The 24,471-nt window shown below is 39.3% G+C and overlaps 1 protein-coding gene across 1 annotated transcript in view; it reads left to right on the forward strand.

Moving 5' to 3' along the window:
• The window catches only part of SSH2 (slingshot protein phosphatase 2), a 238,596-nt gene that overhangs the window by 62,119 nt on the left and 152,006 nt on the right, over window positions 1-24,471 (forward strand). The window contains exon 2 of the mRNA XM_040243850.1: window positions 681-761. Within this exon, the coding sequence (XP_040099784.1) occupies window positions 681-761 (81 nt within the window). The remainder of the gene's footprint in view (window positions 1-680; window positions 762-24,471) is intronic.

Consider the following 24,471-nt stretch of genomic DNA (forward strand, 5'->3'; position numbering starts at 1 on the left):
TATTAGAAGGACTTAATAGGTCACAATTGGAGCTTTTGTGTGTGTGCTCCTTTTAGTCATAAGGGAAAAATTCTCTTGTTACTAGCTAATTGTTTCACCCCTTTGTCTCATTTTTCTTATCTGTCTTCTAGACAGATTTTGAAAAAGAGATTGGAGAGTGGAAGAAAGGTTTTAAATTGTTTCCTGGCATATATCAGTAGGACTTGGCTAGGGCATGTTTTTTGGCTCTCCTTATAAACACTTGTTAGCAGAGGGCTAATGAGGCTGGCTAGGCTAGTGGTTCGAACCCCTAATCGTGTACTCTGTTACATTCGAAAGCCTGTCTCTAAACAGTCTTCTTATACATATCTTTGAATATGAGGACAAGTGAACACAAACTTACCCTGTTCTGGAAGAAGTCCAGAGTACATACTCTGAAGGGTTAGTAGCAACATCTTTACAGAAAAAGGACATCCCATGGCCCAGTTGGAAAGCACAGAAAATGCTTCGGCTAATCCAACATGCCTCACTTTTCCTAACCAATCATCTTGTTGGCTTTATTCTCTCCAAAACAGCCGTTACTAATCAGAATCAGCTTCTCACCTATAAGCTAACAGCAACACAGTGATTTCTGCTGGTCTTTCTCCTCATGCTGTGGCCCCAGTATCTGGATCTCTGAAATAATCTCGTTTGTGTTACAGAGCTCTCACCTGGAAGACAGTGAATCCGCAGCGTTACTTTGCTGTGAATGTGAAGACTCAGAAATCTTTAGTGATTCCAATGTACGTAGGTATTTGTCTTTCTACAGCCTTTGGTGATTCAGGTGAAAGTTTTTAGAGTAAATTTGGCTCTTCAGCACAGCTGAGATAGTGCCAGTTATTTTATCTTTATCTGTTTGGCCTAACTCAGTCAAATAGCTTGGGAAAGGCAAATAAGTGACTTGGAATGAGTGTATGTATAAATAGTCTGGTATATGTGTATGTGCAATAATCTCCCCTCAAAGCATATCTATCGAAGTAGATAAATGCTGTACCCTGGAACCTTAATTAAGTCTTCTTCACTAAGGAATGTGGTTGTTTTTGTGGGTTTTTCACATTTTTTTATGGTCTTTTCCCTGTGACAGCTGGTATTGGTGCTGCCACTGGACCTTTATCCCCCACATACAAAGACCTAACATATCCTGGCTGTTGATAACATTAAGACAAAGTAGTGTTATAAATCCTAGAGAGTCAGCCAGATCATCTCAAACTTAGAACTATCTAACTACATTTCATGAGGTATTGTAAATTGTATTGATCTCATCTGGAGCCTGGCCTGCTACAGTCCATGAGGTCACACAGAGTTGGACGTGACTTAGCCACTGAACAACATCTGATCCCCAGCATATTTTTCTGATTATTGCAGATTACCCACAGAATCAAGCTGAAGTTAGAGAATGACTTAAGTTGACTACATATCGCTTTTAGTAGGGTAACTGCCTTTGCAAGCCATAGTTCAAACTAGGTTTTACAAACCTCGATCATAAAATCTGGATTCTGTTTATTCCAGAATGCTTATTGTGCAGAGTAGATATTCTATAAGTATTGTTAAAGTTTCATCAATGAAAACTCTCTCTCGAAGTTGTGCCTATCAAGTATAGGCACAGTACTGTCTGCTTTAAACTGTCTTTACTTCACCTTCATGGCACAGTGAAGGTGATCACTGGTTTAGGACCTTGTTCAACCATTATGTTGATTCATCTGGTTGCACTTCATTCAGCACTGATGAAGAGTCTGAAATGGCACGAAGTCAGTTACTGTGACTCACTAATAACTCACTTCCCTAGGACTTGAAAACATTAATGAATTCACATGAACACTCATTTATTATCTACACGTAGCAGATGACAGACTGAGGGTGGAAAGGTTATATTCTTTGCCTAGTGTTGTGCGATAAGCAGGAGCAGCGCTGACATCAGATCTTAGCTGGCAGCCATCAGTGAGCGCATTATCGGCAGGCAGCATCATCAGTGATGGAACGTGTACTGGTCTCCTTACATGTAGTATCCTACAAGATTTATTTGGTTCAGTCTGCAGTGGGGTCCTCTGCAGTTGGACTGAGGATGTTTTTAATCCTTGTTTTGGCTGATTTTTGTCTTACAGAGATTGGTGCATGGCAGTCCACATAAAGATTTTTATGAAGTTGGACACATAGGGAAAAGATTCTAGTTTTAATAGTTTTCCCCATTAGGAAAAATTAGATGGGTATATATATTTGCAGATTACTCTGCATTGCTTGATTTTTTAAAATATTTATTCATTTATTTATTTTTGGCTGTGCTGGGTCTTCGGTGCTGCAAGCGGGCTTGCTCAGGTTATGGAGGGTGAAGGCTACTGTCTAGTTGTGGTGTGCAGGCTCCAGGGCATGTGGGCTTGGTAGTCTCAAGTTCAACGACCCTAGAGCATGCTGACCTCAGTTGTTGTGGCAAGTGGGCTTAGTTGCCCCATTGCTTGATTTTATTGCCAGAACTTTCAGTCATTTAAGTCAGGTTTGTTGCCTCTCCGAGAGGCAAAAGCGGTTTCATGTACTTGACTGGCTTCACCTGTGAAGGTACTGGATCCTCCTGTTTTGTTTGTTCAAGGAGTATTTCCCACACTTTTTTTTTTCTCACCTTCCCATTCCCACTCTCCACATCAAAGGAGATTGAAAAGGTCCTTCCCAATTTGAAGGTTTAAACTCTAAAGCAAAATTATTTGCAGAGCAAACTGACTGAAATCCCCACTTTGGATTTCCTTCAAAGAAAATGATAGGGATCTTGGTAACTATTTGAAATAGAAGTTAACTTGTAATGAAAAGTAGAAGATAAAGAACTTTTTCAGTCAACCTTGGGATAACAGAAATATGAACTTTGGTTAGCTATATTCATTCCTTTACTTACACATGGATTCATTCATTCACCAAGTCTTGATTGATTCTCATGTACAAATTCCCAGTCCCAAGCCTGTGGGAGTTAGGCATAAAATATAAAATCTACCGTAAGAGCAAACATACAGCTACAAGGTAAATAAGGTCTGAGAATCGAATGTAAAACATGGTGACTATAGTTAACATTGTATTTTATCATTGAAATTGCTAAAAGAGCAGAACTTAAATGTTCTCAGTAATGTATACATGAAAGTGAAAGTGAAGTCGCTCAGTCGTGTCCGACTCTTTGCGACCCTGTGGACTGTAGTCTACCAGGCTTCTCCGTCCATGGGATTATTTATATATATATAACCTGTATATATACATATATATTACATATGTATAGATATACTCACCAATACTAATATATATATATACATATATATACATATAAAGTATTAACCAGATGAGGGGAATCGTTTCAAAATGTATTCATATATAAATCGCCACAGTGTACACTTTAAATAGCTTACAATTTTATTTGTCAATTATACCCCCAGTAAAGTGGAAATTAAAAAGAATTTACTCTAGGAGAATGTTTAATCTACCATTCAACACATTAGTCTCATGGTATTCATGGAAATGCAGTACACGGGGAGAAGAGAAGAGATCTGTGGGTGAGTGGAAGGAGATTTGGCTGGAGGCAGAGAAGGGATGAGGGCTTGGAAGAGGGCTGGCTGCCTGAGATCTGAGGGTTTCATGAAAGAGAGGAGAGGAATGTAGAGAGAACTCTGCCCCTTCCCTGGTCCCACTCAGCCTCTAGGGAACCAGATACAGGGCAGAAGCAGAAGCAGCTGATTCTCCCTCTGCTATGCACAGGGTCGCTGGAGGCCTCCGTAATGGGAAGAGGGACTGCCTGCCCTAGAGCACGGTGAATCTGTGACTGAAAGAGGTCATAAAGGAAGAAAGCACTGGCCCAAGCAGCAGCGGTTTCACTTTGGCTCCAGATAAGAAAGAATGTAGACAGGGACTAGAGCAGGTTGGGTACTGGTGGCTGCAGCAGCCACTCAAGACTCCTGAGGTTCTCTTTGTTTCCCATCCTCATACCTACTGCTCTCCTGCCTTAAAGGAAAAGAGCTCTGCCTGACCCAGGTTTCCAGTTACGGTGATTGTGGACTTCAGCTGAAACAACTGGATTCATCCCCATTGTAGGGTTATTTCTTCCCTAGCCTATAGGTCAGGAAAACGCTTGTTGTGTTAGTTTATCTCCTAAGAATACAACTTAGTTCTTTCTCTCCTTTCTCTGCTCTTCTGACTCCTCCCCTACCCTACCAGGCAGGAAGAGGGATGGATACTCCTTTGCTTGGATATTATGTCCTTGGAGGGAATGCACTTTCCCTGTGTGCAATCAAAACACGTTTTGTGTTTGAATAGCCCAATAAAAGGGAGAGGTGTTAGCTTTTTGTTGTTAAAGAAAGAAAAGGAAAGCTACCCTCTGGAATTGAATGTGGAGAAGGCAGATGAAAAGAAAGAAAAATCTAAAATGTAGAAACTATTTGGTTTAGAATACTTTACCTTTTTTTTTTTTTAACTTTACAATACTGTATTGGTTTCGCCATACGTCAACATGAATCTATCATGGGTGTATACATGGTCCCCATCCTGAACCCCCCTCCCACATCCCTCCCCGTACCCTCCCTCTGGATCATCCCAGTGCACCAGCCCCAAGCATCCTGTATCCTGCATTGAACTTGGACTGGCGAGTCATTTCTTATATGATATTATACATGTTTCAATGCCATTCTCCCAAATCATCCCACCCTCTTCCTCTCCCACAGAGTCCAAAAGACTGTTCTATACATCTGTGTCTCTTTTGTTGTCTCACATACAGGGTCATCATTACCATCTTTCTAAATTCCGTATATATGCATTAGTATACTGTATTGGTGTTTTTCTTTCTGGCTTACTTCACTCTGTATAATAAGCTCCAGTTTCAGCCACCTCATTAGAACTGACTCAAATGTATTCTTTTTAATGGCTGAGTAATACTCCATTGTGTATATGTACCGCAGCTTTCTTATCCACTCATCTGCTGATGGACATCTAGGTTGCTTCCATGTCCTGGCTATTATAAACAGTGCTGCGATGAACATTGGGGTACACATGTCTCTTTCAATTCTGGTTTCTTTGGTGTGAATGCCCAGCAGTGGGATTGTGGGGTCATATGGCAGTTCTATTTCCAGTTTTTTAAGGACTCTCCACGCTGTTCTCCATAGTGGCTGTACTAGTTTGCATTCCCACCAACAGTGTAAGAGGGTTCCCTTTTCTCCACACCCTCTCCAGCATTTATTGCTTGTAGACTTTTGGATCACAGCCATTCTGTCTGGCGTGAAATGGTACCTCATTGTGGTTTTGATTTGCATTTCTCTGATAATGAGTGATGTTGAGCATCTTTTCATGTGTTTGTTAGCCATCTGTATGTCTTCTTTGGAGAAATATCTGTTTAGCTCTTTGGCCCATTTTTTGTTTGGGTTGTTTATTTTTCTGGAATTGAGTTGCAGGAGTTGCTTGTATGTTTTTGAGATTAGTTGTTTGTCAGTTGCTTCATTTGCTATTATTTTCTCCCATTCTGAAGGCTGTCTTTTCACCTTGCTTATAGTTTCCTTTGTTATGCAGAAGCTTTTAATTAGGTCTCATTTGTTTATTTTTGCTTTTATTTCCAATATTCTGGGAGGTGGGTCATAGAGGATCCTGCTGTGATTTATGCCAAAGAGTGTTTTGCCTATGTTCTCCTCTAGGAGTTTTATAGTTTCTGGTCTTACGTTTAGATCTTTAATCCATTTTGAGTTTATTTTTGTGTATGGTGTTAGAAAGTGTTCTAGTTTCATTCTTTTACAAGTGGTTGACCAGTTTTCCCAGCACCACTTGTTAAAGAGATTGTCTTTTCTCCATTGTATATTCTTGCCTCCTTTGTCAAAGATAAGGTGTCCATAGGTGCATGGATTTATCTTTGGGCTTTTTATTTTGTTCCATTGATCTATATTTTTGTCTTTGTGCCAGTACCATACTGTCTTGATGACTGTGGCTTTGTAGTAGAGCCTGAAGTCAGGCAGGTTGATTCCTCCAGTTCCATTCTTCTTTCTCAAGATTGCTTTGGCTATTCAAGGTTTTTTGTATTTCCATACAAATTGTGAAATTATTTGTTCTAGCTCTGTGAAAAATACCGTTGGTAGCTTAATAGGGATTGCATTGAATCTATAGATTGCTTTGGGTATTATACTCATTTTCACTATATTGATTCTTCTGATCCATGAACATGGTATATTTCTCCATCTATTAGTGTCCTCTTTGATTTTTTTCACCAGTGTTTTATAGTTTTCTATATATAGGTCTTTAGTTTCTTTAGGTAGATATATTCCTAAGTATTTTATTCTTTTCATTGCAATGGTGAATGGAATTGTTTCCTTAATTTCTCTTTCTATTTTCTCATTATTAGTGTACAGGAATGCAAGGGATTTCTGTGTATTGATTTTATATCCTGCAACTTTACTATATTCATTGATTAGCTCTAGTAATTTTCTGGTGGAGTCTTTAGGGTTTTCTACATAGAGGATCATGTCATCTGCAAACAGTGAGAGTTTTACTTCTTCTTTTCCAATTTGGCTTCCTTTTATTTTTTTCTGCTCTGATTGCTGTGGCCAAAACTTCCAGAACTATGTTGAATACTAGTGGTGAAAGTGGGCACCCTTATCTTGTTCCTGACTTTAGGGGAAATGCTTTTAATTTTTCACCATTGAGGGTAATGTTTGCTGTGGGTTTGTCATATATAGCTTTTATTATGTTGAGGTATGTTCCTTCTATTCCTGCTTTCTGGAGAGTTTCTATCATAAATGGATGTTGAATTTTGTCAAAGGCTTTCTCTGCATCTATTGAGATAATCATATGGCTTTTATTTTTCAATTTGTTAATATGGGGTGTTACATTGATTGATTTGCAGATATTGAAGAATCCCTGCATCCCTGGGATAAAGCCCACTTGGTCATGGTGTATGATCTTTTTAATGTGTTGTTGGATTCTGTTTGCTAGAATTTTGTTAAGGATTTTTGTGTCTATGTTCATCAGTGATATTGGCCTGTAGTTTTCTATTTTTGTGGCATCTTTGTCAGGTTTTGGTATTAGGGTAATGGTGGCCTCATAGAATGAGTTTGGAAGTTTACCTTCCTCTGCGATTTTCTGGAAGCATTTGAGTAGGATAGGTGTTAGCTCTTCTCTAAATTTTTGGTAGAATTCAGCTCTGAAGCCATGTGGATCTGGGCTTTGGTTTGCTGGAAGATTGCTGATTACAGTTTCAATTTCCATGCTTGTGATGGGTCTGTTAAGATTTTCTATTTCTTCCTGGTTCAGTTTTGGAAAGTTGTACTTTTCTAAGAATTTGTCCATTTCTTCCAAATTGTCCATTTTATTGGCATATAATTGCTGATAGTAGTCTCTTAATGATCCTTTGTATTTCTGTGTTGTCTGTTGTGATCTCTCCATTTTCATTTATAATTTTATTGATTTGATTTTTCTCCCTTTGTTTAGAATACTTTACATTTTTAAACTTTAGGTTTGCATTCTCTTCTAGGGCGGGGCAGGTGTCTCAGAATATAACAGTACCCTTCTAGTGGCAACATTTACGGAGGTTTTCACATGCAGTGGGGTAAGAGAATTGCTTTGGGAGAGAGAGAATATTTAACTTGGCTAATACTAAATTCAAGATGAAGGATTATAGAATATTAATAAGTTATTAGCATTAAGATAAACCCTGGTTCAAATAAGTAGCCAGCCTATGGTTTGAAGATAAGAGTCTTAATCTTCAGGTTTCTTTGGAAGCATCCTAGTTTTCTTGTATGTTTTAAATCTTAGAATATGGTGGTGGTGGTGTTTAGTTGCTAAATCATGTCCAACTCTTTTTGACCCCATGGACTGTGTCCTGCCAGGCTCCTCTGTCCATAGGATTTCCCAAGCAAGAATGCTGGAGTGGGTTGCCATTTCCTTCTCCAGGGGATCTTCCCAACCCAGGGATCGAACCTTGGTCTCCTTCATTGCAGGTGGGATTCTTTACTGCTGAGCCACTGGGGAAACCCAGAATATGGTGTATGAAATGGTAAAAGTAATGAATAATTTGTTGGATTAAAAAGTAAAACTACACTTAGGAGGGGAGAACTGGAAATTGCTAGGAAATCTTCTTTTCTAAATCTCTAGAAATTGTGAGCACAAACAAGATGTTTGTAGATAAACCTACAGCTACAGTGATAACAAACTGGTTGGATGGAAAGTGATAATGGTATGTGGGCCAGCGAGCATGTGCACCTGGTCATTTCTGATGATTTGTGTTTACCCTGTTCCTTTCAGCTCCCTGTACTATGTGTGTGTTTTATTTCTTTTTCAGACTCACTTGCAGAGACACCATTTCACTAGCCAACACACACAAATGTAAAAAGAATTTAAAAAGGGAAATTCGTTGCTTAGGCTGTGTGGGTTTTATTACGAGTTTCAAACGGCCAGTTAGCCAACAGCGAACAGCTGTCTGACCAGAGTTCAGAATGATTTGAGTTTTTTCTGCCTCACTTCTGTTGTATAGCAAAGAGAGTGCTGACTAGAGCACCTGGTCAGAAAACAGGTTAAAAGTGTTGCTAGTGGCAGAAACAGCTTCACCATGAACAGTATTCCTATTTTTTTCCCTTGGAGGGACTCTGATCCAAAACATTATGCCAGTAGAAAGCCTCCTATGATAATTTTTGTTGTTGTTGTTGTTCCAGAATAAAGCATATCTCAACTGTTTTTATCCTAGAATAACAAATGAGAACTAATTTTCAACTTTTCTTTTTTTAAAGTCTTAAGTGATTTGAAGAGAAATGAGATTTGTAGTAATCTTTGGTACAAAGGCTACTTTAAAAATTAGCTTTATAGTTTAACTCAGTGGCTCTCATCTTGGCTGCATGTTAGAATCATCTGGTGACCTTTTAAAATAATTTAATAAAAGGGTCTTACCTCAGTCCAGTTAAACCAGGATCTCTGGGTGGGACCCAGATATTGGTATTTTTTAAAGGCATCCAGGGTTATTCTAATATGAATCCAGGATTGTGAAAATGAAAGTGAAAGTGTTAATCTCTCAGTCATGTCCGACTGCAATCCCATGGACTGTAGGCTGTCAGGCTCCTCTGTCCATGGGATTCTCTAGGCAAGAATACTGGAGTGGGTTGCCATTCCCTTCTCCAGGGGATCTTTCCAACCAGGGATTGAACCCAGGTCTCCTGCATTGCAGGCGGATTCTTTACCAGCTGAGCCACTAGGGAAGGGTTTAGAACCACTGTTTTAACTCTAGCTATGCTAATTTTTTTTACCTCCAGTCAGAGCTCCAATCTACGACATTTGTAACCTCTAAAGAGTGAATAAAATGTAAGATGGAGTGGAATAATAAGAGTGGACCGTATGCATTTGCTACCTCAGGTAGAACGCAACTAACTTTTATTCAGTGAAATTCCCTGGCTAGGCTTCTGTTAAAAAGAGAAGCAAGATACTGAAATTAGGTGGGTCAAATCCTACTAAGGATTTTGACAAATCCTGTGTCACTAAGGGGTAAAGTTTTCAACAAGACTACTAAGACTTACTCTTCTTGAGTCAACAGTGCTAGGATCTGGCATAGAAAAGAATCAAAGAGCACTTTTACACTTTGTGAATTATATTTTTATTAAAATAAAATATATCAGTTACAGATCGAACTCCTCGTTCTACTCTTCCCCCCTTCTCACTACTGCACTTGACTAGTCTTAAAAAAAATAAAAAATAAAAATAAAATAAAATAAAATATACATACAGAAAGGTGTACTTTTATGTTTATCTTGAATTTTCACAAACTGGAGTTTTTACAAACATACCAAGAAACTGTGTCACCTGGACCTAGATCAAAAGACTGAGTATTACTACTCCCCTCCACCAGTTCCCCTTCCTCCATCACCCTGTCCTTGGTTCCTTCCCATCACTACTCACCCTCTGGCCCTCACCCCCTAGAGATAACCACTCTCCTGACTTCTTGACCATATGATTTTGATGTAGGCATCAGGCTGCGCTCTTTAGATGACCTCTCTGAACTCCAGAATCAGAGATAAGCATTGTGTAACCTTTAAAAAAAATTAATTGGAGGATAATTGCTTTATAATGTTGTGTTGGTTTCTGCCATACGACAACATGACTCGGCCATAAGTATGCATATGTCCTCTCCATCTTGAGCCTCCCCAACCCCCTCATGCCACCCCTCTCGGCTGTCACAGGGCACTGAGCTGAGCCCCCTTTGCTCTGCAGCAGCTTCCCCGCTGTCTGCTGTCCACCTGGCAGTGCACATCTGTCAGCGCTACTCTCTCAACTCGTCCCACCCTCTCTTCCCCCCACTCCATGTCCACAAGTCCATTTTCTACATTTGCATCTCTATCTCTGCCCTGCAAATAGGTTCATCGGTACCATTTTCCTAGATTCCATATATAGCATCATGTAATCTTTAAAGAGTTCAGGCTAAGATTCTAACAGCCTGAGTCAGAGTCCCAGCTCATAGTTAAGTCACTCTTACTGGCTGTGTGACTCCACTTGACTAAGTACTTCCCCCATCTGTAAAACACGTGTAACAATAGCACCTGTCTCATAGCATTGTTAGAATTAAATGAGATGGTTTCTGGGTCTGGCACATTATCTGTGCTGAGAGCAGAGGCAGATATAGGATTCCCTGATGTCATCATCTCTTCAGCAGTGTCAGGACAATGCCACTATTGTCCGTGGGCACAATTAAGTTCATAGTCCAGCTCTGGGGGGAAGGAGGAGGAAAAAGTGGGCATCCTGACTGTCTTTGCTTCTCTTCACCATCCTTGGTTTGGCCTGTGGCATGACTAACTCATGGCGACCCGTAAAATATGTTATTTAAATTCATAAAATGACTACTGAAGGGCCAGAAACTTGTTCTTATTCATCTTAGTATTTGCCATAACGCCTGGCACAGTGATTTGCAAGTTGCATGTAGTTTTGTGTCTTGGCTAAAGGAATCTGAAAACGATGCTTCTGGCACATCTTGCTTTCCTGTGCTGGATTTGTGTTGGTCTGGTTTCTGGTCCTTCTTTTGGCCAGAGACATATTTTTGAGACACCTGGCATGAGACTATGCAGAATGTTGCAGTTAAACAACTACAGGCAGAAACCAAGAACTTGGCCTAATTTATAAAATCAACCAAATAAAAGCTCTAGCTGAGTTATCCTGCTTCCATGAACTGAGGCCAAGGCCTAATCAGGTATATTTTCCCTTTGTTTTGGTTTAGGAGAACAAGCAGAGCAGGAGATGGCAGGACTTGTAGGTTTTTCATTAATAAAACTGTACAGACTTAAAAAAAAATTATAGCTTGGAAATAATTTGCTCTTTGAAAGGTTAGTGAGACAATTTGTTGAGGATTTACTATTTACTGGATGTGCTAAGTGATTTTCTTATAACGTCTAAAATCCAAGTCTCTGAGCATAAGTACTTTTAGTATTTCCCATTTAAAGTTGAGAAGACATAAACTTGCCTAAGATATGTGAGTATGCTGATATTGGGACCCAAGTCTGCCTGACACTCCCTGCTTGAGCTCTTAATTTTGTGCTGGATTGCCTTTACCCTTGAATAGAATGTTGTTCTTCTCCTGCTGGAGGTCAAGAGCAAATGAAATAGTAAGTCTTAACTCTGGCTTTGCAGCATAATAATCTTGAAACTTTGCAGAAATATAGACAATCAAATCTCACTTTAGGAAGTTCCTAGTTCAATGAATCTTAGATAATTCAACATTTTTATTCTTTACAAAGATCCATAGGTGGTTGTTTGTGCAGCCAGAGTTAAGAATAGTGATTCATAGAGATTTCCTCCGGAGAAGGCAATGGCACCCCACTCCAGTACTCTTGCCTGGAAAATCCCATGGATGGAGGAGCCTGGTAGGCTGCAGTCCATGGGATCGCTAAGAGTCAGACACAGCTGAGCGACTTCACTTTCACTTTTCCCTTTCATGCACTGAAGAAGGAAATGGCAACCCACTCCAGTGTTCTTGCCTGGAGAATCCCAGGGACAGGGGAGCCTGGTGGGCTGCCGTCTATGGGGTTTTGCACAGAGTTGGAAACGACTGAAGTGACTTAGCAGAGATTTCCTCAGTTAAGACTGAGCTCTCAGGTTTGATCCTTGGTTAGGGAACTGGATCCTGTGTGCTGCAACTAAAGGTCCCCGTGTGCAACCAAATAAGTAAATTAATGAATGTTTTAAAAAAACTTCAGTACTTTGGACTTTCCTGTTGGTCCAGTGGTTAAGGATCTGCCTACAAATACAGAGGACATGGGTTTGAACCCTAGTACAGAAGATTCCACATGCTACAGGGCAACTAAGCCAGCCACAGCTACTGATCCCACTCTTTAGAGCCTATACGCCACAACAAGAGAAACCACCACAATGAGAACCCTGTACCCTGCAACTAGAAAGTAGCCCCTACTCGCTGCAACTAGAGAAACCCCAGAAGCAGCAACCAAGACCTAGCGCAACCAAAAAAAATTAAAAGTAAAGATGTCTTAAAAAAAAAAAAGAATAGTGGTTCATAGAACTTCCCTAGGGAGGATTTATAAGATTACAGATTTGGGGACACTTGAAGACTGAATTTGGAATATAATAAAGACATATGTTGTTAGAAATGTAGAGAAGGAGGAGGTAGCTTAATAACAATCAAGTTTTGTGTTTCAGGAAGTAAGATAGTATTTATCACCAGAATTTGGATATATCACTGGGATATTTTGTAGCCATATTGATTTTCCATTCTTTCTATGAATTTCTAGAGTGCTGCCACTGTTATGCTCAAGCATTCCTCCTCAGCTTAGTTTGCTCTCCCAGTCTGTTTTCTCTGTGCTAGGGGTGAAATCCCAATTTCAGAGCTATTAGGCAAGAACTATTAACCTTGGAGAGAGCAGTAATAGCTCTGATTAAGATGTCATGGGAGAGTTGTAGACTTAACAAACTCTTAACCTCAGTGGATCTTGTCTTCTGAGTTCCTCTTAATGTCTTTTGTTTATGTTTTTGTAATCTCACAGTGTGCTTTGGTGGTAGGGGAAGTCTAGTCATTCTTCCTTTCACTTTACAATTAAGAAAATTAAGTTACAAAGGCCATGACTTCTGAGAACTGTAACTGAAATAATGGCTTAACATTTGTTGAGCACGAACCATGTGCCTCACTCTGTCCTAAATGTTTTTATGTGTATTCTCTCATATTACGTCTCTGATATGAGTAGTTATTTATCCATGTTTTGAGATAAGAAAACTGAGCTCATTTATTCTACTCTTACTTGAGTGTACTCTGTGGCAGTCACCATGCTGAGAAATGAGTATCCAGTGATGAACAAGTCAGACCCTACACTTATGGAACTTACAATCCATTGGGGAAGACACATAATAAAAATCAAATAGTAATTCAGTTTCAACATGTGATTGTGCCATGAAGAATACAAATGGGGAAATAGTAATAAAGAATAACGAGGCAGAATTGTGATTTAGATAATCAAGAAGGGCCTAACATGGTGATATTTTAATTCAAAATAGTTATGAAGTTTACTTAGAGTCATATCTAGTAAGTAGTAAATTTCAAGTCTGATTCTGAAAGCTCTACTCACCATGCCTGCTGCCTGTCAGACTTGTACTTGAAACCTACCCCAGGTTTGTGACTCTCCTCTCTGGTCTGACCAGCATTCATACCATGACACTGTACCAAGTTTCCAGAAGGGGTACCCTAAAGGAAGAAATTACAACAGTAAGATAATTTTTTCAGAAGTTTGCCTCCTAAAATGCTTCTTTAAAAAGAGCCCTAGGAGGCAGCATAGAGAAGGGGGAGGAACAAAGGTGGCAAGTAGTATGTGAATTTCAGCAAATGATAGAGAGATGCAAAGAAGCTGAGCATCTCTGCTGTAAATACACTAGATATATTTGCATGAGGAAGTGCCCTCTTGGCATGCATGGGCCGGGGTAGATGTTCCACTTGGAATCAACATCTTATTTCCTGGCCTTGCTGCTGCTGCTAAGTCACTTCAGTCGTGTCCAACTGTGCGACCCCATAGACAGCAGCCCACCAGGCTCCCCTGTCCCTAGGATTCTCCAGGCAAGAACACTGGAGTGGGTTGCCATTTCCTTCTCCAGTGCATGAAAGTGAAAAGTGAAAGTGAAGTTGCTCAGTCGTGTCTGACTCCTAGTGACCCCATGGACTGCAGCCTACCAGGCTCCTCCGTCCATGGGATTTTCCAGGCAAGAGTACTGGAGTGAGTTATTCCTGGCCTTACTTGAACTTAATTTGAAGGCCCTGATATAGGGAACCAAGCAGAAGGCTGCTCATGGAAGATGCTAAGAAGTGTTAGATGGTGCCGAGAACCTCAAGGTGCTTGGAAAGAATGTAGGAGGAAGGGAAACCGTTCCTGGGGAGGGAAAGGACAGAGGGAGACAGTCTTGAAATACCGTATTGAATTTAAATGCTGCAGTCTTCTCACTCTGTTGTAATGCTTGATATGCCAAGTTACTGTCTTAGAATTTTCCAGCAGAGGCCTCTGCATTGCCCTTTGCACCAAAAGAATTTGTTTACTTACTCTTTTTTTCTCCCAGGAAATAACAGTTCTTCGGCTGGTCAGTTCCTGTAGAAGTGTGATGCAAGTTTTTAGATTCTAGATTATGAGCCTAACTATTTAGATGTAAATAGTGCCTAGTGTAATTTTCTGTTTGGGAAAGATTTGTGCTTGATATTCATGTGTACATCTTACTTGATTGTATTGGTAAAGGTTATAAATTGATTAGATCCTGGCAGTCTGACAGTTTAGTTATAATAATGCTTAAACTCTTTGACCCAGAAATCTAATTCTTAAAAATGTCCTCTGAAGAGATTATTTAAAATGAAAAGTATATGTACTAACATAGTAATGAATATGTTTAGTAGTAGGAGAGAGGGGATGGTTAAGTAAACTGTGGTAATATTAATTCAATGGAGCCATTACAATGAAAAACATGAAAACTAATTTTGTGAGAAATTATATTTGAAATGTTAAGTGAAAAAGTAAATAAATGGAAAAATTAAGTTGCAGCTCTGCCTCACTCTTATGACAAAATAAATTATAGCCAGATCAGAGAATTAAAGGGCTCAGACGGTAAAGAATCTGCCTGCAATGCGGGAGACCTGGGTTCGATCCCTGGGTTGGGAAGATCTCCTGGAGGAGGGCATGGCAACCCCCTTCAGTATTCTTGCCTGGAGAATCCTCATGGACCGGAGGAGCCATGATTGATTGACTAAGCACAGCACAGCACAACAAAGAATTGAATGTAAAAAAAAATTGATACTACAAGTTAGAACATACAGGAGAAACTTTTTTCATAATCTTGGAGCAGGACAGACTCTTAAAAAAATTTGACACAAAACTCAGAAACCATAAAAGAAACTTTGATAAATTCAAATATAAGAAGTCAAAACTTCTACATTAAAGTATCCTATAAACAAACAACACATTGGGAGAAAGATTTTCAACACATGACAAAGATCTAATTTCTATAATACATAATGTGTTCTATAATTTTTTAAAAGACCACAAACAAAATAATGTGTAAAAGTAATTAACAGACTTTCACAAAAAAGGGTATACCAATGGCTCTTCAACATATGTAAGATATTCAATAGTCTTCATAACCAATACCATTTTTTACCTCTCAGATTGGCAGAGGTCAAAAAATTTTGATAATTGCATTGTGTTGGCAGAATCACAGGGGAAGCAGCATTGCTATTTATTGCTGATGGGGTGTAAATTAAAATTGCCACCATTGAGGACAATTTAGAAATTGTCTATCAAAATTCTGAATGCCACCAGCATTTGCTCCAGAAATTTCACTAGGAGAAATTTATCCTCCAGAAATATTCCTGTATGTATAAAAATTGATATCCAAAGCTATTCATTGCAACATCATTTATAATAGCAAAAAGTTAGAAATATCCTAAATGTCCATCATGGAGTTTCCGTGTGAACCAATGTGAAGTTATGTCCTATTGTGAAACAACACCAAGACAACACCACCAGGACATGAAGCAATATGTGTATCATTTGTGTAAAACAAACAAAAACTCAAAACCAAAACAGGTAAAAAATATATATATTTAGATTCTTATATATGCTTAGATTGTATATGGTAATATACAAAAAATGGAAAACAGCAGTTGCTTTTAGGGAGAAAAACTTGGCTGGGAAGCAGATATAAGGTAGAACTTATAAGGTATATTTATTACTCTATTTATCATATTGTCCTTTTTTAAATTAAAAAAATTTATTGAAGTATAGTTGACTTTGAATATTAATTTCAGATGTATAACATAGGGATTCAGTATTTTTATACATTCTGCACTATACAAAGTTATTATAACATGGACTATTCCCTGTGCTGTATATTATATCCCCATGACTTACTTATTTTATAACTGGTAGTTTGTACCTTTTAATCCTCTTCACCTGTTTCACCCATCACCCGATTCTTGGTTTCCACTGATCTGGTACTGAGCCTCTATCCTGAACTATTCTGCACTATTTAAACTACCAAAAGCAGTGCAGAACCTGCAGTATTTCCTTCACTGGGTAGTGACACTTCCCTGAGTGGTCCCTATGCCTTAAGGGCATGACCTTAGTTTCCATGTTTTGTGTATATGGTTTAGTTCAGTTCAGTTGCTCAGTTGTGTCAGATTCCTTGTGACCCTATGGACTGTAGCATGCCAGGCTTCCCTGTCCATCACCAACTCCCAGAGCTTGCTGAAACTCATATCCATTGAGTTGGTGATGCCATCCAACCATCTCATCTTCTGTCGTCCCCTTCTCCTCCTGCCTTCAATCTTTCCCAGCATCAGGTCTTTTCCAAGGAGTCAGTTCTTCACATCAGGTGGCCACAGTATTGAAGCTTCAGCATCAGTCCTTCCAATGAATATTCAAGACTGATTTCCTTTAGGATTGACTGCCTTGATCTCCTTGCAGTCCAAGGGACTCTCAAGAGTCTTCTCCAACACCAAAGTTCAGAAGCATCAGTTCTTTGGCACTCAGCTTTCTTATGGTCCAGCTCTCACATCCATACACGACTACTGGAAAAACCATAGCTTTGACTAGATTGACCTTTGTTGGCAGCGTGATGTTTCTGGTTTTGAATATGCTGTCTAGGTTGGTCGTAGCTTTTCTTCCAAAGAGCAAGCATCTTTTAATTTCATGGCTGCAGTCATCATCTGAAGTTGTCCATGGAATTCTCCAGGCAAAAATACTAGAGTAGGTAGCCATTCCCTTCTCCAGGGGATCTTCCCAACCCAAGGACCAAACCCAGGTCTCCTGCATTGCAGGTGGATTCTTTACCGACTTAGCCATCAGAGAAGCCTATGTATATGGTTACCTTTCACTTATTCTTTCAACAGATATGTACAGAGTACATCTGATGTGCTAAGACACTGTGCTGGTTGCTGGGGATATAGTGTACTTATGACAAACATGGTTCCTCCCTTGGAAATTTACATTCTCCTAGAGAAAGTTGATTAAACAGCTAATTATTCAGTGACTTTATAAATTTTGATTGTGAAAGATTCTGAAAAGAGGAAAGCATACCATCCTGTGAGAATATGGCCAGACGAGACTGACCTGCTGAAGGTTAGTGGTCAAGGGAGGGCTTCCTTGGAGAACTGGTATTTTGAATTGTGCTCTGAAGGATGAGTCAGAAATGTTGGGTGGAGAGAGTGGGAAAGAAAATACTTAGAGGTCAGGAGACTTATTCAAGAAATCAAAAAAAGGTCAGTGAGGTTGGAACATAGAAAATAGGAAGGAAATAATACAAAATGATGCTGGCAAGATCAGCACAAGCAAGATGATGCAGAGCCTTGTAAACTAAATTAAGGATCTTAGTCTTTATTAATCAGACAGGAAAAAAACCATCAAAGAGTTTTCAGCTAGGGGCATGAATACGGTACCCTTAGATCTACCTGGCTTTACTATGAAGAATGGACCTCCAATTGATTGACTGATTGATTGATTTTAACTATAGACAGTTAGGGCATTGTTTTCTGTTTTGTGTGTGTGTGTGATTTGATTTGGTTAACTCATTCGTTGGGCAACAGTGCTCTTAATAAGAAGGCTTCCCAGATGGCACAGTAGTAAAGAATCTGCCTGCTAACACAGGAGATGCAGGGAACATGGGTTTGATCCCTGGATTGAGAAGACCCCCCCGGAGGAGGAAATGGCAACCCACTCCAGTATTCTTGCCTGGAGAATCCCATGGACAGGGGAGCCTGGCAGGCTGCAGTTCATGGGGTTTCAAAGAGTTGGACACGAAGACTGAACAGGCACGCACACTCTTAAGAAGAGGGAAGTTGATAGAAAGGCAGTATGGTGTGGTGGTGAAGAGTGTGTGACCCTGGGTAAGTCTCTTTCCTTCTCTAAGTCTCAATTTCTTCATCCAGAGAATGGAAATAATAAATGGTATTTCTGCCTCCTGAGGTAATTTTGAAGATTGAGTGAGATAATGTCTGTGAAACACTTAGATTAAGGTTGGGAACACTGTAAACCTCTATTAAATGTTAGCCATTGTTGCAGTCTAATAATCTCATGAAGGGTTTAACTGCTGTTCTGAGAACCAACCATTTTTGGTGGTCCATGGAGTAGCTTTCCATCTAGCAGTCACAGGTGGGCTTGTCTAGCCATCTCTGCTGAGCTGTAGTCATCTAGCCTAGTCAACTGGTAGAGAAACATCATGCCTAACGTTTAATTTCACAAATGTCGCTTGGATATGGAAATGAAAGCTGAGGACTGGTAGCTTGCTTTAACCCTAGCTATGGTTTTGCTTTGAAGCTGGCTTTTGAAAGGTTTCTGACACTTGCAGGAAATCAATAGAATGTAGTTGTTGCTTGGAAACGCATGTTATCTCTTTGTTTCCCACAATACTAGGTAACTAATGTGTGTAATTATACAGCTGAGCAAGGCTTCAGGTTGATCAAGGTTAATTGTTGACAGTATTTGAAATGTTAATAATGTCTCCTCTAAAACTGCTTTTCCAAAATAGACTGCTCCAGCTTCACAAAAGGTTTAAATGCCACTGATTTCTTCATTCAGTGAGATGTAATTCTAGGCCTGGAAACTGGGAGCTTCCAATTTAATGTTTTCTAAGAAATCAGTGCCCAGAAAATGTGTTTTCTCTTCTGCTTTAAAATTTGCCACATCATGTGATTATAGAAATTCTCATTGCCTGACTTTTGTGATCATTGCCTGTTCTCTAAAATTATACATTTCTGCCTTTGATTTATTTTGTGGAACTAGGCAGAAGGGCTAAAGCATGCCATTTTTTAAGAGCCCTGGGAAGTTTGGGTAGGTGGGAATCTATTCTGAAAGTTCGCAGTGGATTCAGAGTCTGCCTAAAAAGTCTTTTTGTGTTTAAATTTGTCTTCTATCTTGAGAACATAGGAAGACAGAGTTTTAAAGGGAGTTTTGCTGCCAAATGCTACAGAGGGAAAAATTAAAAGTTTCTTATGTAGTCAATGAGATTTCCCTGCAATCAAGTTTGCTTACTGAATTTGTCAGAGACTTCCTGTGGTGAGATGGTTCACAGATGGTGGATAATTCATTTTAAAAATAAAAGTGAGCTTTGTGTTTTGTTCTTTCTCTTTAACATGATGTCTCCCCCTGCATAGCTGCCTTTTCTGTCTCTCTCTGCTCTAAGGGAAGACCCAAAAGTATTAGCTAAATTGTTCTGGCAGCAGAGAAAGTACTGGGTGAGGAAGGAGTTGACCAAAAATAGGGCTTTCCCTAGCTGTTGCAGGAAGATAAACCGAGGTTCTACCATATGTAACTACCTTCTTTAAAATGATTAACTAATGTGTTATGTAGTGTTACTACTAAAACCTAATGTGGTCTGGTGATCTGTTTGCATATAGATTCTATAGCTGTTGGTTTTTTTATGTACTCATTCATTATGTTTTTGTTTTTCTTTCATTGCTTTGTGTTTTCCTATCCAGCTTTAAAAAGCTATATTGAGGAATGTAGCACATCACACTGTGTGTTACCTGGAACTTCCTGGGGACTGAACGTTTAATTCCTGTAGGAATTTGTTTACCAAAATTTTAGAAGAATGACTATGTGGGAAAGTAAAGTTTATTTTATGTGTTGACTGTTATTTAAAATAGGAAAAGGAGCTTAATCCTCGCTCCTCTTCATCAACCACTTAGTATGTATCATACACTACTCTAGCTGCTTAAGGTACATCTGTAAACAAACTCAGAAAGCACTGCCCTGTAAAGCTTGTAGTTTGATGCCTGTTACCATTTCACCTTCTACTTCTGCCAAGGGCAGAGCTGGGTTCAAACCTAGCATGACTGTGTGTTGTCTCTGACCTTGTGATGCTACTCTTTTAAGCATAGTAATCAAGTTGTCATGTTATCATTCATTTGGAAAATGAATGATTCTTAGAAATCATCCCTTGCTTTGATTCTGTAAGATGAAAATTTCTTGTTAACTACTTAGATTTGTACTCAGAAGAGCTTTATGCAAAATAAAGAAATTTTGTCCCAGGATTTTCCTATATATGTTCCCTAGTGTGTTCTTACAGTTGACCTGGCTTACCATCAGCAACAATTTGTAATAAGTAAGCCAAGACCACATGAGTTTATGTTTATAGAATTTAATTTCACACATCATCAGAGGTGAGGGGAATGATGGAGGAAATGAAATAACAGAATCCTCTAGATGTATAGCTGCTACGTTTTTGGTATGGTCTCCTTTCCTTCTGGGAGCTTATATGCTCTACTTCATGTGATTCTAGGGGGGCTGACGATCACTTGGCCCTGCTTTTCTACCACTGGGATGGTCATATGCCCATACACCCATTTCAGACTGGTCAAAGTACCCCTTTTCCCTGGATACCATGATTGGTCCACACACGGTCAATTAGAGTCCTGTTGAGAGAGAGATGGATGCTGGGGGTAAAAACTTTAAGTTCTGTTTTCTGGACTCTGCTTAAGTGAATGATATATGCTTGTTGTGGTTGGTGGTCATCTTACTGCCACATACTCTAGTCAGCCTAAGAAGAGGAAGCAGGCAAAGCTCAAGGAGAGAGGGAGAGTAGAGACCTAATAACATTGTTGCATTTTTAAAATTCCTCTTGGATTTACCAGTTACATGAACCACTAGCTTTTTTGTTTTCCTTAACTCACATTGCTTCTTGTATAATAAGGTATCCTTATGTTTTACTGTGGTAATCATTTGTGTTTGCCAATATTTCTGGGTCTCCTTACTCTGGATAGTGGTAGAATTATACTTCCTTGAAAGTTGGGCATGGTCATGTGACTGCTTTGGCAAATGAAATATGTGACTCTTGTCTCTTCTAGATGGAAGCCTTTAAGAGCTGATGCATAACTCATTATATTCAGTTCTTCTTGCCATAATGACTAGTCATGTCCCAGATAAGAGAGGGTAACATGGAGCAAAATCTCCAGCAACCTAAGATGGACATGTAGCACAAATGAGAAACTTACAGTTTTAAGGCACTGAGATTTTGATGCTGTATGTTGTTGTAGCCCATCTAAACTGATACTTGTTTGGAATATATTTTTCTATATTAAAATTTTCTAGGACTTCCCTGGTGGTCCAGTGGCTAAGACTCTGCATTCCTAATGCAGGGAGCCAGAGTTTGGTCCCTGGTCGGGGAACTAGATCCCACATGCTGTAACAAATACCTGGAACAGCCAAATAAGTAAATATTTTTTTAAAAATGTAAATAATTCAGGTGAAAAGATCTTTTAGTATGCCATCTAAAAACACTAATGTCCACAGAATGAGATTATTAAACTATTTAGTATACTATTTAGTTACTGTTAGTTAAGCATTAAGCTACAAGGCTAAAAGTGAACAGCAGTATTTCCTTGTTTTGTTGTTGTTGTTTAGTCACTAAGTCTTCTCTGACTTTGTGACCTGTAACCTTCCAGGCTTTTCTGTCAATGGGATTTTCCAGGCATGAATACTGGAGTCGTTTGCCATTGCTTCTCCAGGGGATCTTCCCAGGGATCGAACCTGCATCTTCTGCCTTGGCAGGAGAATTCTTTACCGCTTAGCCACCAGCGAAGCCATTTCCTGGTTTACCCTACAGAAACTAAATCTGCTTTTAGGGCTGTGACCTCTGACCAAATTATAGTTGCCTTGTTTCGTATTATGTGGCAGGACAAAGTCTATAATGATAGGTGTTTAAAACTCAGACACTATGTAAACACTCTAGCCTTACCCATGACAATTTCTCTTCTGTGGCCAGGACAAGGATGGAATCTCTGTAACCAGGCCTTGCTATCTGAAAACAGAGAAACTAGACAGATAGGAAGAAATGGTTTAAGGACAGATCGAACAGTCTGATTTGCAGCTGCATGTGTGTGTGTAAATTATTACAGTCTTCAATATCTGTGCTGGACTCCCCAGCTTATGTGAGGGACAACGTATTCTCATGGTCAAAGCACAGTAGTGATCTATCATTTTCACCTGTTGATGCTTTAATTTTTCTACCTTTAAAGTGGAAATAAAAGGTTTTTCCTTCTCTTACCTCTCCCTGATGGTCCACATGGGAAAATGTGGTTCATAATATATTTGTCAGGAATCTTGGTTGAGAACAACAGAAACTGGCTTAAATAGAAAAATAAAGGTCATTTGTTGTTGAAAATAAAGGTTTGTTTGTTGTTTCATGTAGCAGCCAATCAGAGGGTACCATCCTTGCCCAGCCAGAGGTTGGCTTAAGAGTGAGCATGTGTAAAGTTCAGATGAGAAGACGGGGTGCAGGGTCACGTTTGGGGAGGAGACCACTGGGACAGTTTTCCACATACATAAGAGACACAGAGGAAGAGCTGTTTTCTTCAGCTGACTATTGTTGATCAACTCTATTGTGATTTTGCAATCATGTGTGTTCAAAATGCAAAGTGCAGCATTCCTAATGTCCCTTTTAAAATTTTAAACTATTATTTATTTTAATATATCACATGAAATGTCTTCAAGCCATGTCTGTTTGATTAAAGCAACTTCACCTCCCCACCAAGTCAGTTTATTTTTGCATAATGCATAGATTTTATTATTTATAATGTGTGTTTCATCCGTCTAGAAAACACTCTTCATTTTAGTTTCCAGTGGAGTAGAACTAAAGTATTTAATTTTTTCACAATGATACCATGGCACTGTTTAAGAGTTTCTGAGGAAGCCTGATAGAAATTGCCCTTTAGGGGAAAGAGGAGTCCACTGATGTCCCAAACTGTTTGATTTCATAAGCAGAAATATTAGCTCCCCATTAGTACCAACACAACAGCATGATATGGTTGCAGTCATTTTGCAGACGTGATTAGGTAGTCAAGATTAGCCCATTTTATTGGTATGGTAAGTATGGCCAATCTAGATCTCACTGTGATCATCGGGCAGAATTGGAGCCAGGTTGACTTTCCCAAAGCCAGGAGCTGTATATTGTGCATTAAATAAGATTTTATGGGAATGAGGATTGGAAGAAACCAGAACCGGTAGAGAGGGAAGTAAAAGAGTACCTGGCTCATATGAACTTTTTCTTCAGTGATTATATGACATCATTTTAACAAAAGCTTTTCATACATAGTAATATATACCACTTAAAATTTGCTTAATTTAATAAGACTGAAGAAGTGCAACACGTTTTTAAAAAGGTATCATATTAACTGGAGGATAATTACTTTATGATATTATGATGGCCTCTGCCGTACATCAACATGAATTGGCCATAGTTATACCTGTGTCCTCTCCCTCTAAACCCACCTCACACCTCCCTCCCCACTCCATCCCTCCTGCGTCATCATACATCAAACTCCCACTGGCTATCTGGCTATCAAAACATATGATAATATATATGTTTCAATGCTATTCTCTCAAATCATCCCACTCTCTCCTCCTACTGTGTCCAAAAATCTGTTCTTTAGGTCTGTGTCTCCTTTGCTGCCTTACATGTAGATCATCAGTACCGTCTTTCTAGATTCCACATATATGCATTAATATACAATATTTGTCTTTTTCTTTCTGACTTACTTCACTCTGTATAATAAGTTGCAGGTTCATCCACCTCATTAGAACCGTCTTAAATGTGTTCCTTTCTATAGCTAACATTCCACTGTGTATCTGTACCACAACTTCCTTATCCATTCATCTGTCGATTCCATGTAGGTTGCCTCCATGTCCTAGCTATTGTAAATAGCGCTAGTGCAACACTCTGTGTTAACTGTCTCGGGGCACTGAGACCGGGTCACGTATCACTGGAGATGCTGCAGGGGTAGGTTAGTGACCAAGGAGGTAGCAGCATTTGTGAAGAGGGTCTTGGTGCTTCTGGTTCTGTGACTGTATGAAGTGTGTCCTTTGCCCTTAGCTACAGATTTAACCCAGCTTATTATTTAGCACTTGTTTCCAGTCTCTTATCACTATGAATTCTAAGGCTGATTAGGCATAATACATTTAGATATTCTCTTGGTTGTTATTGACTTGTTTAATGGTTTGGTTTTTGTTTAAATCCTTT

This window comes from Oryx dammah, unplaced genomic scaffold, assembly GCF_014754425.2.
Source record: "Oryx dammah isolate SB20612 unplaced genomic scaffold, SCBI_Odam_1.1 HiC_scaffold_8, whole genome shotgun sequence".
Lineage (NCBI taxonomy): Eukaryota > Metazoa > Chordata > Mammalia > Artiodactyla > Bovidae > Oryx > Oryx dammah.